At 39.5% G+C, this 17,129-nt stretch overlaps 1 protein-coding gene across 1 annotated transcript in view; it reads left to right on the forward strand.

Annotated features, from left to right (window-relative positions):
* Positions 1–4,361: 4,361 nt before the first annotated feature.
* Positions 4,362–17,129, forward strand: part of LOC111147183 (glucocorticoid induced 1) — a 108,866-nt gene continuing 96,098 nt past the window's right edge. The window contains exon 1 of the mRNA XM_022503074.1: positions 4,362–4,899. Within this exon, the coding sequence (XP_022358782.1) occupies positions 4,455–4,899 (445 nt within the window). The 5' untranslated portion in view covers positions 4,362–4,454. The remainder of the gene's footprint in view (positions 4,900–17,129) is intronic.

The raw sequence follows: 17,129 nt of genomic DNA on the forward strand, positions 1-17,129 counted from the left end.
TATAAAGAATCCACCGACAAGAGAGTTTAATCAGCTTAAGATGAACATCAGTGCAGATCTGTTTAGTGTTCTCTCTCAGCCATGACCTCATTGCTAATACTGACAGCCTGGCCTGACTCTTAGATTTGGATGAACCTTGGACGTGCAGACTGGCAAACCTGGATGAAACCAGAAAAGAGACACTTGATAGCCTTGTAGGTCCAATGCTTCTTTACCTCATTTTCTCTCCACTTGAGGCTGCATATTAATCATATGTAGCCACTGATTCCAAGTTTTAATCTAAAATATGTCCACTACTATATATGAATAAGAAATAAATATAATAGAAGTCTACATCAAAGGAGCCAATGGTGGATTTCTGTCCCACTTGACAGCCAAGACATAAGGCTACTGAGGACAAAGGTGGTTCCCATGCCACCAAATTGTTTTCTCAATGTTGTTTTCTTCTAGTCAGAGCAACATAGGAAAGAGGTCATTACTAACATTAAGTCTCATATAGAGTGTCCCACTTAGATTCAACCAATACCCTGGACTTTTCCATCCCATAGCTAACACAGTAGTTTAACAGTACCCCACTAGCTGAGCAATCCATACCTCCTTCTATGGATTTTCCAATTTGCTGAGGAGAACATTTTCTTTCTTTCTTTCTTTTTTTTTTTTTTTTAAGGAGAACATTTTCTTTTCTTTTCTTTAAAGATTTTTTATTTATTTATTTGACAGAGATCACAAGTAGGCAGAGAGACAGGCAGAGAGGGAAGGGGGAAGCAGGCTCCCTGCTGAGCAGAGAGCCCCGATCCCAGGACCCTGAGATCATGACCTGAGCCGAAGACAGAGGCTTTAACCCACTGAGCCACCCAGGTGCCCCAGGAGAACATTTTCTTAAAGTTTATACCCTGAGAGACCACTCCCACCATTGATAAGAATAAAACATTATTAAACATTATTAAGAACTCAACAAATGGACATCTGAAATCAGGGTTTAGTTTATTTTAGCCCACATTTGATTTGTTTGGAGACTGAATTCCTCGCACATGAGGATCATCAGTACTTATTTCACAAGAATAAAGGTTTAATATAATAATAAAGGTCATCTGACCAAGATTTCTTTAGCAAAGAGAAGCTGATAGAACATCCACATAGGTCATGATGACTTATAAATAACTAAAAATAGGATTTTAAGGTCATAGTAGTTCTCGGTGTGGGTCATTCAGATTTGCTCTAGATGCCTGATTTAATTGGCTATGCTAGATTGAAAGACATAGGAAGCCTTTAAAATATGGCTAGGCATGTGGTTTTAGATCCAAATCAAGTATTGATCATTATCACTGTGGCTCGGTATACATTTAGAATTGTTGTAATTTAATGTGTTGAGGTTGTTCCATACTTATATTTAGGAGTGGCCAGAGAGGACATTTCTATAATGAAACTATGCTGTAATCAAATCAACAACTTAGTAATTTACCGGCTTTTTAAAAAATTTCACATTTTAATCTGTCAAGGTTTTTGTTTTTGATATTCTAATGTCATTGCAAAGAAGCTAGTTTTTCCTCGTGAAAGAAATCAATTTCCTAATTAATGAAGAGTCTTTAATTTTAGATGGAAAAACAATTATACCAAATTTGAAAGAGTATTTATTTTATGTATAACTAAAATACATGTTATTGTATAAAGAAAAACGTATAGGTAGCAGGCTATCTTCACTTATAAAATTTCTTTTGAACTAATGGGAACTTATCTTACGCAGGAGATTCTTGGAATGTTGTAAATACTCTATCAGTCATGTAGTCACAGCTTTAAGCTGTGATGTGCTAGGCTTACTTACAGATTCAAGTTAGTTCACCTAAGTTGGATTCTTAGCTTCCTTAACTAGCTAAGTAATCTCGGGCAAGACATTTAACTTTTTGTGCTTTAGCTGAGAACATAACGGGGATGATAATAATAGTATCTACCTTGGAGATTATAGTAGAGCTAAATGAGTTAGCTCTACTATAACATTCTAATTTTTTTTAAAGATTTATTTATTTGAGAGAGACAGATAGCGAGAGAGAGCATGAGCAGGGAGGAGAGGGAGAAGTAGACCCCCTCCAAGCAGATAGCCCAATGCAGGGCTCCATTCCAGAACCCTGGGACCATGACCTGAGCCAAAAGCAGATGCTTAATGACTGAGCCACCCAGGCGCCCTTGGGGTTCACCTACTTTTTACAGAAGCTAGTATGCTTTGTGGACTCAGAGCACAGGGAAGCAGAGAGGGATGACTCCTCTAAGTGAAACTAAACCCTGAATATAGGGCCTAAAATCACAGGAAGTTTTTCCAGTGTGGGCAGACACCAAGAGCAGACCAATCTGATAACTTACTTTCTCTCTCTTATTATCTCATGGAAATCAATGGAGAGTATCTGAGGTAGACCCTTAAATTAACTGTTCCTGCATAAGGTTTAAAACCTTGGTTTACCTTAGTGATCCGAAGGGGCACGTGCACCCGAATGTTTATAGCAGCAATGTCTACAATAGCCAAACTATGGAAAGAACCTAGATGTCCATCAACAGATGAATGGATAAAGAAGATGTGGTATATATACACAATGGAATACTATGCAGCCATCAAAAGAAATGAAATCTTGCCTTTTGCGATGATGTGGATGGAACTAGAGTGTATCATGCTTAGCGAAATAAGTCAACCGGAAAAAGACAACTATCATATGATCTCCCTGATATGAGGGAGAGGAGATGCAACATGGGGGGTTAAGGGGGTAGGAGAAGAGTAAATGAAACAAGATGGGATTGGGAGGGAGACAAACCATAAGTGACTCTTAATCTCACAAAACAAACTGAGGGTTAATGGGGGGAGGGGGTTGGGGGGGTGGGATTATGGACATTGGGGAGGGTATGTGCTATGGTGAGTGCTGTGAAGTGTGTAAACCTGGCGATTCACAGACCTGTACCCCTGGGGATAAAAATACATTATATGTTTATTAAAAAACAAACAAACAAAAAAACAAAAACAAAAAAACCTTGGTTTACTATGGGGTAAACTTTGGTTCTTGTTACCCAAAATCTTATTTCTTCAGTTTCACTGCAGAATAAAAACTAAATTTACCACAGTGGATTGTTACTTTAAGTCTGGTATTTATTTCTCCCAAGAGACCATCTGCTTCTGGGGAAAGGCAACAGGGTGTCCTCCATTAATACATCTAACCGATGGTGTAATGATGTACAATTCCTTATTAACCCTTGCAATTCGGTTACTGTCTTGAAACGAAAGATTTTATTCTCTTTTCAATGCATAACTGTAAACCTAAAGATAGACTTTTATAAAAATATTGACCTGTTGTTCAATCCAGCTTCTAGACTTGGCTTTTGATGCCCTGAAGTTCTTTTGATCAATTAGTCTGTTTGCCACAAAAACTCATTACCAAAGTTAGAGGAGAAAGGGTGGATTCTTCTGGTATCAACTCTAAAACGTCCCAACAGAACAGGTGTACTTGCAAAGTAAAGTGAGCCTTAAGCGTCGTTTATCTCAAGTTGTACAACCGGCGCAGGACGGGGGAGCCCTCGCAACTGGCTTACCCGGGTGTGCGTGTGTCTTTGCGTGTTGGGGCACGCGCAGGACACTCACGAACCCACTTTCCTAGGGCAGCCCAATCAAACTCTCTCGCTCTCACCTCAAAGGCTGTCAACTCTCACCTCTCCCAGCGCGCACAGCCAGCCCCCGCTTCACTCTTCCACTCCCTCAAGCCCAGCCTCCAAAGTAGCATGCACCACTGTCATTGGTAAGTCCTCCTCTCACTCCTACTCCACAACCAATCACTCGAGTTCTGATGGGGAGCCGCGGAGCCAATGGGAATGCTCGTTGCGGCAGCTGCCGGGTCCGAGCGCCGGGAGGCGGGGCCGGGGGCGGGGTGCGGGTGGGGAATCAGTTGCCATTTGGAGTGAGGAACTGGCGGAGGCGGCGGCGGCGGTGTTTGCGGTGGCGCGGGATCCGCGGAGAGCCAAACACCTCGAGGCCCTTTCCTCAGGTCTCGATCCGCAGAAGCAGGGGTCCGGGCCCTCCCAGCAGTTGCCGGGCGATCCCGCGCGTGCAGCCCCGCGAGGCAGCGAGCGGCCCCCGAGGCTGCGTGATCCGGACTGTTGCCCCTCTCCCCTGTCAGCGCGATGCCCGGGGCGGCGGCGGCTCCGGGCTCCTTGCGGCCCCGGCCGTGACCGCCACACGGAGCCCGGCCCGGCGGTTGGGGCCGTTGGGCGTTTGTTTTCGCAGCCTTCCCCTCCCCCCTCGCCGAGGCGGCGGGGGTGCGCGTTGGGAAGGGGGAGCCGAGAGACTCCTCCTCCTCCCCGATACCCCCGCCCCTCCCCCTTACACACTCGCACGCACTATCGCGCCGGCTCCCACACGCTCGCGCGCCTCCCGCTCTGAGCCTCCGTGTTGGCCGGCGTCGTCCCGGGCCCTCGGAGCCACCATGTCCACTGCCTCCTCCTCCAGTTCCTCTCAGACCCCTCATCCCCCGCCGCAGAGGATGCGGCGCAGCGCCGCGGGCTCCCCGCCCGCCGCCCCCTCCGCCGGCAGCGGGAACGGTGCGGGCGGCGGCGGCGTGGGTTGCGCCCCGGCTGCGGGAGCCGGCCGGCTGCTGCAGCCCATCCGCGCAACCGTGCCCTACCAGCTCCTGCGGGGCAGCCAGCACAGTCCCACGCGCCCACCCGCCGCCGCCGCCGCCGCCTCGCTGGGCAACCTCCCGGGGCCCGGCGCGGCCCGCGGCCCCAGCCCACCCAGCCCGACGCTGCCGCCAGCCGCGGCCCCGACCGAGCAGGCGCCGCGGGCCAAGGGCCGCCCGAGACGATCCCCCGAGAACCACCGGAGGAGCAACTCACCTGAGAGACGGAGCCCCGGCTCGCCCGTGTGCAGAGGTAGCGAGCCCAACCCTTCCGTCCTCCCGGGCTGCGTCTTCCCCGACGGTTCCCTCCGTGGAAACTTCAGCCTCTCCGGGCTTCTCTTTGCTAGTGCATTACCGAAGGTGTGAAAGTGGCTTTGGGAATCTCACCTCCCTGCGGTCGCTGCGGGGCTTGGAGGAGCGAACTGCAAAGCAACTTTTATTTGACCCACATGCCGCCCCTCAGAATTTTATCTTCCATCACACGCCTGCATCGAAAGGTTTTTCAGTTTGAGCTGATTAGCTCACTCATGTGTTTGCTGTTGGTAGCGGGGGAAGGAGGAGCTGGGCGAAACACTTAAAAATACACGCACACAAACTCTGGCAGCCGATAAGGTGGTGGTTGTAATCTACAGCCTCTTTGTGCTGTCCTACAAAGTTCCTAACGTGTCTGTGACCACTGGAATATATATATTTCTTCATTTTTGGAGGGGTTATGGCATTAGTTTTGATATAAGGATATCATAAGGATATGTTGGCTTTGTAGAGGAGACAGTTTTGGATATGCAATTGAAGTGTAGTGTTTTGGTGGTGGTTTGGTTGTGGTTTTTTTTGGGGGGGTCTCCCTGTTTTTTCTACTTTATATAGTCATACGCATCAGAGCAGTACTTCATTGGAAATCATCTATGCCCAACTCAAGATTTTCATGGTAAATTTCTAAAGACCTATTTGTGGAGTGTGCTCACTCTTTCCTTCCATTTTTAAGTACACTTAACAGTTCAGCTGAGCTGTTAAAGGATCTCAAGTTTCTTTTTTGTTAGGTGTCAAAGGTAATGGTAAGCTAGGGGATGCTGTCGGCTTCCCTTAATGTTTTGTGTTTTGGTTTAGTTTTGTTTATGTCTGGGGACACAGTGCATGATCTAGTTGGGTCCTGGGGGAGAAAAGGAAGATTGGCCAAAACAGGGACTTAAAGCTCATAAGGGAGAGTGGAGTAGCTAATATAATTAGATACCAGGCTAGAGCTACAGATGCTGCTGCTGCTGCTGCTGCTGCTGCAGCATTGTGGAGACAACTGATCATACCGTGGAAAACTCTGCTTGGAAGGGAAATACTGTGGAGCTCTGTACGTTGATGTGGTATGTGGAATTTTTTTTTTCTTTAATGGAGCTTTTTAATGAAAGACTTAGACTTGGAGAAAGTGATTATGTTATGATGGATTGCAGTTTGGGTTTTTTTTTTCTTCTTCTTAATATTTCTGGCTGGTAATTAGCATGTTGCTAAGGCACTTGTTTTCAGACCACTTGATGGTGTGGCAGAGTAGGATGTAGTGCAGTGGTATGTGTACATGAGCACCAAGAAATACCTCCTGTAATCTGTATGCATCAGGAGGAATTTGCTCCCCCACTCCTCCCCCAGGTCAAGCCAGCTGCTGCAGAAACTGACATCCTCCAGCAAATCCTGAATGAATGAATGAAAACAACGTGATCGCCCTAATAATGACCACAACTGAACACACATCTTTGGCTGTATTTTATAGAAAAGGCCACCATTTTCTAACAGATTAATGCCATATGCAGCTCCCTTGCACATTTTCTGGAGCTATATGAAATGAGAGGTAAAAGAACGAATAGAAGGCTGCAGTTAGAGAAATTTTTGAGTGATTTAACTTCAACAGTGCTTAGATTGAGTTTTGGGATTTTCTTTTAGGGACTAATGTAACAGCCATAAAATAACCATTTCAGACTGATGTGTACAGAAGGTTTTGGGGGCAGAGGAAGAGTAGTTGCTGCAACAATATAATAGCCATCTAGTGCCTCCTCCCCTTTTGTTGATAAACACTAACATCTTACAACACATCATAGTACAACTTGTTTTTCTGCATCCCTTCAAAAGCCTTAATTGCTTAAGAATTACATGGTCCATCATAAAGTAGTTTTAATGAAATTTGTGATCAGGCTTAAACTGTCCCCTTTGTTGTAGTGTGGCATATCTGAGTTTAATGCAATTTTAATGTAATCATGATGAAAACATTTTCTGAGTCTGGTCGCACAGCAGACAGATTTGCATCACCAGAGAGCTTGTATTGGGAACAGAAGGGGCTTTTCTGCTGTTTTTAACACCAGGTGTTTTGTCAGTTTCTTATATCTAAGGGATTTTGAATGCAGGCTCTTTAGCCCCCAGTTCCCTGATTATATTACCTTTATGTTACTTCTCCACATCCCGCCTTGCTCCTCTCTACTACCCAAATTAAAACTGTGCAACTAATCTATTCTGTTTAGTTAGCCATTTAAAATCCATACTGTGAACAGTTGAACAATTTTTGAAACATTATCTACTCAGTTTCTTTTGAATTCTGCGAGGTTCTGACTTCAGTGGATTTTAGCCTCCACAGGTCAAGGCTCCTGCCGCCGCCGCTGCTGCAGACACTGACATCACTATACTGCATGAATGAAAAACAACAACGTGCTCCATTTCTTGCTCTCCACCTCCTTCCTTTTCTGCACACTCCTCTGTGTGTGTGTGTGTGTGTGTGTGTGTTTAAGATGGTGTTATGCTGCATTTGAAACTACATTTAAAAATGTTAATTTAAGTAGATGGTGGTTCAAGGGATAGGTATGTAGTATAGAGGCATATTGTTTACAAAAAGCTTCAAGTGCTATGTGCATTTAGACTGGAAGGGATATAACTGAGCATTCAAGATATTTTTTTTTAATCTGGACTGGTGGTTATGGAAGAAAATACAGAAGGTTTAAACTCTTTCTTCATGATTGTTTTACCGAGAAGGAATTATGAAACAACATGATTTCTAAACATGTTGGATCATTATTATTTCTCTCTTAAACATTCTTAATATGCATATTTATAGGGTTAAGTCTGTAATAAAGAAATGATACTCAGATTATTTCACAAAGCTGAGGAAAAGCTGGGTTGTGTAAAGAGATGCAATCAAATCTTTAATATAGTAACTTATAAAATTCAACAAGATGGCAATTAATTTTTATAGCACCAGTTTTAGATCATTTAAAAGGGTATCATAACAGAAGATGCATCTTTACCTGGACTTTTACAAATTAAAACTATCTTGTTTATGCATGTGGATCATATTTTTGTTTGTATTTTAAAAATTTCTTTTGTATTTTTAAAACTTCAAGGTTTGTTATTTACATTCATTTCTTTACTTCTGCCATTAGCAAAATGTTACCCTCCCCCTTGTTTGGTTCTGAAGGGTCTTGAAGTGGTGAATGACAAGCTGCTGAATGCATCCTCAGGCTCCCTGTGATGTGTTTGTAATAGATGTAAAATCATAAAGTATTATGCAAATAGTTATTTTTTTGTAATGGTAATACATAAAGTCTACCTTTGAGATAAATAGAACTCAAATGAGAATATAGCAGGATGTTAGTGTTAAAAATTAATAATCTGTAAGCTAAAATCATGAGTAATAACCAAAAGAAAATAAAGTTGCTTCTTTCTGAAACCTCAGAGCAAAACCTATGGATTTAGAAACATAACAAATGCTTACATTTTACTGTGCAAGATAAGACAGTAAGTAGCAATTGCAGATCCTATTGTGGTTTTTGTAAAGATTGAGCATTAGGATGAATTATAAATTCTAAAAGATACACAATCAGTTGCATTCGAGTACTCTGGTTGGAGAATACTGCTTATTCTTAAGTGTGCCAAATCTAGCTAAAAAAACATGGGAGAGCTTGCAATTTATATGGCTCCTGTTATGGAAAATAACATGTGTTGATTCCTGGTTTAACATAACATTTATTTAGGCCTAATATGCTAGCAGATTACTAACTCTAGAGTGAAATTTGATTAGAGTTTTTCATGATTATTATTGAGAGCTTTATTGTTTAATGCATTAAGAAGTTATGATTATATTCCAAAAGAAAATACAAAGCCAGCCAGCATGTAATGTTGAATGACTTCATGAAATATGTGTGTCTTTGTATTTTAATCCATTGACTTGCTTTCAGTTTTTTAATCTTTTCATTAAATTTTCCTTTTTGAGTTATTTTTATGCTATGCTCAGTTTGTGGAATGCAATGTTTTTAATTACTTTTTTTTTTCTCCTTACTTTTTAGAAATACTCAGACATTCTCTTCATACAAAGTTACCTCTCAGGCTGGTATTCATAGAAATTAAGCCCTCCTCATGGCCCCATCTTTTAAAATTAATTTTGTTAGAGTGCTTGGAGGAACTTGTTTCAAAGCTTTCCTATACTTGGTAAAAATAGTTAAAAGTTGTGGTTTTTTTCCCCCCCCAAAACAACAGGTTTCAAATACTGGTTTTGGGGAAAGGTTTTAGGCCTTTGAGAACTACACTAAGTATCAGCAGCATTGATTATTTTAGCTTTTTCCATCAATTATGGTGCATAAAATTTAAGGTTCACTTAATAAGTGAAATTATAGAAGTTATCTGTTCTTTTTTTTTTTTTTTGAAGTTATCTGTTCTTAAACTACTGTCTTATGTTCAAAGATTATATTCCCCTCAAAGAAGGAGCATTAAGCATATTGAATATCATACACCTAAGATATATAAAAGCACCTTGCTCAGTTTAACTGTATGTATAATTTTGTGTGTGTATATTGAGCTAAAAATTATTTCATTATTTACAGTACTTTTTACAGAAGGACATGTTATTCACTGCAGTGTACATTTCTTTAAGGATTTAGTGCAAATTAGGAATTATGCATTGGGAAATGCTGAAAGGTAATGACATCCTTGTGGTCTTTATTTTATTTGTGAAAATGCAGACTAAATGTGAATAAGAAGACAAATTATTGGGGTCCATGGCAGTGAATAACAATGGAGATAAATGGTAATGTTCAATAAATGGCTAGTAGAAGGTTTTTCTTAAGGCTGAAATTTAAACAAATTTCTAGAAACCTGTTTTATCAAAGCTTTCACATGTCGCTAATAGTCTGCCAAAGATTATATCCTGATGGCCATGATATCCTTAGTTTTAGTTCAGTCTTTTCTCCAGTGCTTAAAATTGCTGGACACCACCACCAAGACAGGCTTTTTCCCAGCACCTGTGCCTGGCGCTGTTGCCTTTGGTCTTCAATATATAATTTTGTTACTAACTGATAAAGAAACCAAATCACAGATGCTGTTTCTGTCCTTTATACTTGTATTTTAACCAGAGGTTGAACTTGAGACTGAGAGTCTTTTAATTGGGTTTGCCAAAAGTGGAGGGAAGAGAGAACACTACTCAACTGTTAATATGGAGAGCCGAAGGAACTGATGGTAGAGCCAGAAGTTACCTCTGCCCTTTACCTGGACCCTTAAACTGACCATGATTCCACCTATCATCCAGCTGATTCTAAAACAATAAGATCTGTGCTTATTCTGCAAAACAGATTAGTAGTAATTCTGAAAAAAGTAAGGATTTTCCTTGCATTATGAACAATTATAGAGAAAAATACTTCTCTAGTATTTCGGTTTAGTAAGGCCTACATGGCAGATACCTTTAAGCAGAATTGTTTACTTCAAATGAATGCTATTGAGACAAATAACAGGAGGAGGTAAGTTCATGAATACCTGAGTAACTTCCCCTATATTACGTTGTGTCTCTGGTTGTAGGTAGAAAGGAAGAAAGCATTTTAGTGCTTTTTATACACTAGGCAATGTATATGTTCATTTATCAAGAAAGTGCATTTGAAGTGCAAATCTTCTGATTCTACGTCTAGTGTTTATTCCACAAGACTATCCCATTGCTCCTAACTCAAGAAGACTCTGATCTTGGTGACCAGCTGTGATTTCTGAGCTAAAAGAATTACTAAAGAGTAGGTTTTCTGTTTTCACAGCACTATTACACTGCTGGGATATGCTTTGACATTTTCAGAATGTCTAAACATGTAAGACACAGGATGGTGAATGTAACTGGAATAGAATATATATGGATTGGTCACATTTCTCCACTTGTTCTTAAAGAAAATTTTAAGAGAGGGCAAGAAAGTGAGAAATCTCCTTCCTGAGGGATCAGGGATATGAACTTGACTGTTTCTACCCTCCTCCCATCTAGAATTTGTTCTGTCCTTGAATCATAGTGAGAAGTACTTTTCTCCACGAATGTTAAAATTAGTTACACATGGTGCTAAACTAATGAATGCTTCAGGAATCACTAAGCAGAGACTGGTCTTAAGTGATTGTCTCAGCAACTGGTGCTAGGTTAATTCAGCCCTCCCAAGAGCTAACAAGTTATCACTGCAATTTGTGGGTTTGAACTGTGAATGTTTGTACTTAATGAAGTGCCACCATGGTGCACATTAATGATGGCTCACCAAAAATAGGGATGAGTGAAAGAATCTAGTGAAACCCATTATTGTGTGGCAAAGTCAGTGTCCAAAATTGTCTTACAAGTCGTTAGAATTAAGAAATCTACTAAACATCTGAATGTTTCATAAACTGCTAGAACTTGCTGCCTAGTGTTACTAAAGATCAAATACATACCACCTACTGACAGTAATAACTCCTTATTTAGCTAGTATAACCACAGGAAGAACTTTTGTGAATAGTTCATAAAGCTAATTTTAACTTTGACATCACTAAAAAATAAGTTAATGAATGAAACATTTTCTAAAGGTATCATGCACTTGTTTTCTTAAGCAGAACAAACAAGATGTAAGTGAACTCTTCGTGGCTTATTTAGCTTTATTAATACTTACATGCCTAACAAAATAATTATTATAGATAGTATTGAATATAAGATTGAGTACTGACTGACAACTAGAGTTGCCCTGTAACTAATTCTATAAATTCGCTTTTGGGATTGTCTTTTTTTTTTTTTTTTTCTTTAAGGGAGGGAGAGAGAGAATCTTAAGTAGGTTCCATGCCTAGCCTGCAGTCCAATGTGGGGCTCAGTTCCATGAACCTGAGATTAAATCAAGAGTTAGTTGTTTAACTGACTGAGCCACCCAGGTGCCCCAGGATTGTCTTTTTTCTGATGAAGGTGGAATGAAGCAATGTGTGGCTATGTTATTCCTTAATAGAATAACTTAGCTCTTTTCTCCAGAATTGTCACATTAAAGGCCAAATTATTTTCTAAATGGTACTATAAGAGTCTCAGAAACAAAAAGGTATACTGGAAGATAATAAATTGGGAGTTAAGAGACTTGGGTTCTATTTCCAGTTTCAACATTTGACTTATAGCAAGTCACAGATTTTTGGCATCTTATTTCCTCTGTCTTTAAAGTGAGAGTTTGGGGGGTGAGTGCCTGGGTGGCTCAGTTGTTTAAGCATCTGCCTTTGGCTCAGGTCATGATCCCAGGGTCCTAGGATGGAGCCTCACATTGGGCTCTCTGCTCAGCAGGGAGCCTGCTTCTCTCTATGTCTCTGCTTCTCTCTCTCTCTCTCTCTCTCTCTGTATGTCATGAGTAAATAAATAAAATCTTTAAAAAATAAAGTGAGAGGTGGGGTTTTTGAGATTTTTGTTAGGTAGAGAAAAAATTCAGAAAGGAAAAGTAAGGTTATTACACTAGATAGTTTTTTTAAGTATTCCCCGCTAGCTTTACTGAGGTATGACTGAGAAATAAAAATTGTCTATATTTAAAGGGTACAGTATGGTGATATTATCTATGTATACACTGTGAAATGATTACCACAGTCAAGCTATTAATACATCCATCACATTTTGTTTTGGTGTATGATGAGAACATTTAAGATCTACTCTTGACAGATTTCAAGTATACAATATGGTATTAATTAGAGTCACTGTGCTATGTAGGATTCGTTATTATTCACCCAGAATTTGGTCATCTTATGATTGAAAGTTTGTACCCTTGACCTGTATATTCCCATTTTTGTCACCTGCGAGGCCCTGGAAACTACCTCTGTACTCTCTGCTTCCATAAATTTGACTTTTTTAGATTCCACATGAAAGTGAGATCATACAGTATTTGTTTTTCCGTGTCTGGCTTATCTTGTTTAGTTCCAGGTTCATCTGTGTTGCCAATGGCAGGATTTCCTTTTTTTTTTAAATGTTGTCTAATATTTGTGTAAGTGTGTGTGTGTGACAGTTTCTTTATCCATTCCTCCATCAATGAACATTTATGTTATTTTGTATCTTGACTATTGTGAATAATGTAATGAATGTGGGAGGGCAGATATCTCTTTTAAGATACTGATTTCATTTCCTTTGGATGTATATACCCAGAAGAAGGATTGCTGGATCATATGATAGTTCTATATTCAGTGTTTTGAGGAACCTCTATACTATTTTTTTCCTCCAAGATTTTATTTAAATTCAAATTAGTTAACATATAGCGTTTAGTATAGTAACGTATAGTAGTTTTTAGGAGTAGAATCTAGTGACTCATCACTTGCATGTAACACCCAGTGCTCATCACAAGCGCCCTCCTTAATGCCCATCACCTTTCAATACACACCCCCCCCCCCGCCGACTCCTCTCCCCTCCATCAAACCTCAGTTCACTGTCTTTAAGATTCTCTTATGGTTTACCTCCCTCTCTGTTTTTATTTTATTTTTCCTTCCCTTCTCCTATGTTAATCTGTTTTGTTTCTTAAATCCCACAGGTGAGTGAAATCCTACAGTATTTGTCTTTATCTGACTGACTGACTTCTCATAGCGTAATACACTCTTGATTCCATACACATCATTGCAGATGGCAAGATTTTATTCTTTTTGATGGCTGATTCTTTTGATTCTTTTTAATATTCCATTCCATTCCACACAGACACACACATACCACATCTTCTTTATCCATTCATCAGCAGATGGATGTTTGAACTTTCCATACTTTGGCTGTTGTTGATAATGCTGCTATAATCAGTGAGGTGCATGTGCCCCTTTGAATCAGTATTTTTTCATCCTTTGGATAAATAGCTAGTAGTGCAACTGCTGGGTCGTAGGGTAGTTCTACTTTAAGCTTTTTGAGGAACCTCCACACTGTTTTCCAGAGGGGCTGCACCAATTTGCATTCTCACCAACAGTGTAAGAGGGTTCTCCTTTCTCCACATCCTTGCCAACATCTGTTGTTTCCTGACTTGTTAATTTTAGTCATTCTGACAGGTGTATCTGAGGTGGTATCTCATTGTGGTTTTGATTTGTATTTTCCTGATGATGAGTGATGTTGAGCGTTTTTTCATGTGTCTGTTAGCCATCTGTATGTCGTCTTTGGTAAATGTCTGTTCATGCCTTCTGCCCATTTCTTAACTGGATTATATTTTGGGTGTTGAGTTTTGATAACTTTTTTAGATTTTGGATACTAGCCCTTTATCAGGTATGTCATTGCATACTCCCATTCCATCAGTTACCTTTTGGTTTTGTTGCAGAAGCTTTTTATCTTGATGAAGTCCCAATAGTTCATTTTGCTTTTGTTTCCCTTTTCTCTGGTGACATGTTTAGTAAGACATTGCTGTAGATGAGTCACAGAGGTTGCTGTTTGGGTTCTCAAGGATTTTGATGGTTTCCTATCTCATATTTAGCTCTTTCATCCATTTTGGTTTGGTTTTGTGTATGGTATTAGAAAGTAGTCCAGTTCCATTATTCTGCATGTGGCTGTCCAATTTTCCCAACACCATTTGTTGAAGAGACTGTCTTTTCCATTGGATTCTTTCCTGCTTTGTCAAAGAATAGTCGTGGGTCCATTTCTAGGCTCTCTACTCTTTTCTATAGATCTATGTGTCTGTTTTTATGCCAATACCATACTGTCTTGACGATTACAGCTTTGTGATACAGCTTGAAGTCTGGATTGTGATGCCTCCAGCTTTGGTTTTCTTTCTCAACGTTACTTTGGCTATTCAGGGTCTTTTCTAGTTCCATACAAATTTTAGAATTGTTTGTTCTAGCTCCGTAAGAAATGCTGATGTTATTTTGATAGGGATTGCATTGAACTTGTAGGTTGCTTTGGGTAGTATAGACCTCCTCGCAATATTTGTTTTTCCAATCCATGAGCATGGAATGTTTTTCCATTTCTTTGTGTCTTCTTCGATTTCTTTCATAAGTGTTCTGTTGTTTTCAGCATACAGATCTTTTACCTGTTCAGTCAGGTTTATTTTTGGTGCAATTGTAAATGGGATCAATTCTTTGATTTTTCTTTCTGCTGCTTCATAATTGGTATATGGAAATGCAACAGATTTCTGTACATTGATTTTACATCCTGCCACTTTGCTAAATTCGTGTATCAGTTCTTCCATTTTCTTGGTGGAGTCTTTCAGGTTTTCTACATAGATATATTGTTTTCTGTTCCCACCAATTTAAATTCCCAATGATGGCATACTCTTGTTATCTTTTCTCCACATCCTTGCCAATTTTTTATGTCTTATCTTTTAATAATAGCCATTCTAGCAGGTGTGAGTGGTATCTCATTGTGGTTTAATTTGCATTTCCCTGATCATTAGTGATGTTGAGCACCTTTTCATGTATCTCTTGGCTATTATATGTCTTCTTTGGAAAAATGTCTGTTCAACTCTTTTGCCCATTTAAAAAAATTTTTTTTGCTGTTGATTTTTTAACGTTCCTTATATATTTAAGATTTTAACTCCTTATCAAATGTATGGTTTACAGATATTTTCTCCTATTCCATAGCTTGCCTTTTTAATTTATTGATTTTTTTTCCCTTTGCTCTGCAGCAGCTTTTTAGTTTGATGTAGTCCCACTTATTTATTTTTGCTTTTGTTGCTTTGCTTTTCGTGTATATCCAAAATGTCATTGCTAAAACTGATATTAAGGAGATTTTCCCCTATATTTTCTCTGATGAGGTTTCCAGCTTTGGGTCTTATTTTTAAAGCTTTGATCCATTTTGAGTTAATTTTTTATATGGTGTAAGAAGATCATCCAGTTTCATTTTTGGCATGTGGATATCCAATTTTTCCAACACCATTTATTGAAGAGATTGTCCTATGTCTTCCTATTGTGTGTTCTTGGCGCCCTTGTCAAAAATTAGTTGACCGTAATACATCTGTGAGTTTGTTTCTGGGCTCTCTATTCTGTTCCATTGGTCTGTGTGTCTGTTTTTATGGCAGTATGATATTGGTTTGATTGTTGTTGTGTAAACTAGATAATCCTTAGTAAAATCATTTATTGAGCTTTTATGTCAACCACTAGTCTTCACTAGTGGTTGTTGAAACCTAGTGTAGAGTACTTTTATAACTTCTCTTCACAGATGAGTAGATGACATCCTAACAAGTTAAGTAATTGCCCAAGGTCAGGCAGCATGCATCGGGGGCCCAGAAAGCCCACATAACTCTTTAAGTCCCAACTTCAAGTTAACTGAGAGTTGCTTTTGGAACCCAGTTCATTATGGGACAGAAAAGAATGCATAATGGGTTATCCCATTGCTTATACAGTTAAATCATAGAGAAGCCAAAAATAGCATTAGAGGGTTGGGTGAAGAGAAAGCTAAATGGGACTAGACTCTAGGGTCCACAGAACTTAAAATAGTTCCAAATATTCCCAATGATTCAGGCCTCAGGTATGCATATAAGAATGTCATAGCATTTCAAAACCTTATCATGCCATTAGTAAGCCTTCCTCTTGGTCCTTAAAGGATCTATCACTTTGTTAAAGCAGAATTTAGATTTCCATTTTTTAAAAAACTGCCTTTCGTTTGAATTCTCAAAATCTGGGTAGAGTAAGTTCTTTTGTATTTTCTTATTTGACAGTTTAAACTTTACATGTCTAATAAAAGCATCATAAGGCTCCATTTATCCCTAACATGATTCTTTACCCTTGCCCTCCTTTGATATTTTAGCAACATTCAAAATAGTACCCTTTTATATATCACTTTCATGGCAAAACAACAAGGTGCACTATCTTCTCAATTTATAACTGCCTGGGCTCTTTCACTTTTTCTGGATTTGCTCATGTAATCCAGAAAAGATATTCTGAGCTCAATTTTAATAATATCTTCCATGGTGATTTTTTTTTCAGTGTCATTTGTGCTTATTGTAAGCTCTCTTTAATAGTAAATGTGGAACATGAGTCCTTTCATAAGTAACATTAGAAATGATATTTTTATTGTTATGATATTGAAAGTGTTGTATAGAGTCTGTGTGATGGATGGAGTTTTTCATGATATTTCCTCTGTAATTAACTTTCCTAGTTAAATACATCAATCTGTAAGTTGAATCAGTGAAGTAATATTTCTATCTTAGAAGATAATAAAAACTGGCAGGGCTTAGTTGCTCAGGGTTACGTCAGGTCTAGCCATAAAAAACTTTGCTATTCTCATGTATACCTGTGAAGTGATCTTTCCATGAAGATACAAAAAGATCACAGTGAAATGTAGATTTG

This window comes from Enhydra lutris, unplaced genomic scaffold (assembly GCF_002288905.1).
Source record: "Enhydra lutris kenyoni isolate GAN:26980312 unplaced genomic scaffold, ASM228890v2 scaffoldscaffold16, whole genome shotgun sequence".
NCBI classification, from domain to species: Eukaryota; Metazoa; Chordata; class Mammalia; order Carnivora; family Mustelidae; genus Enhydra; species Enhydra lutris.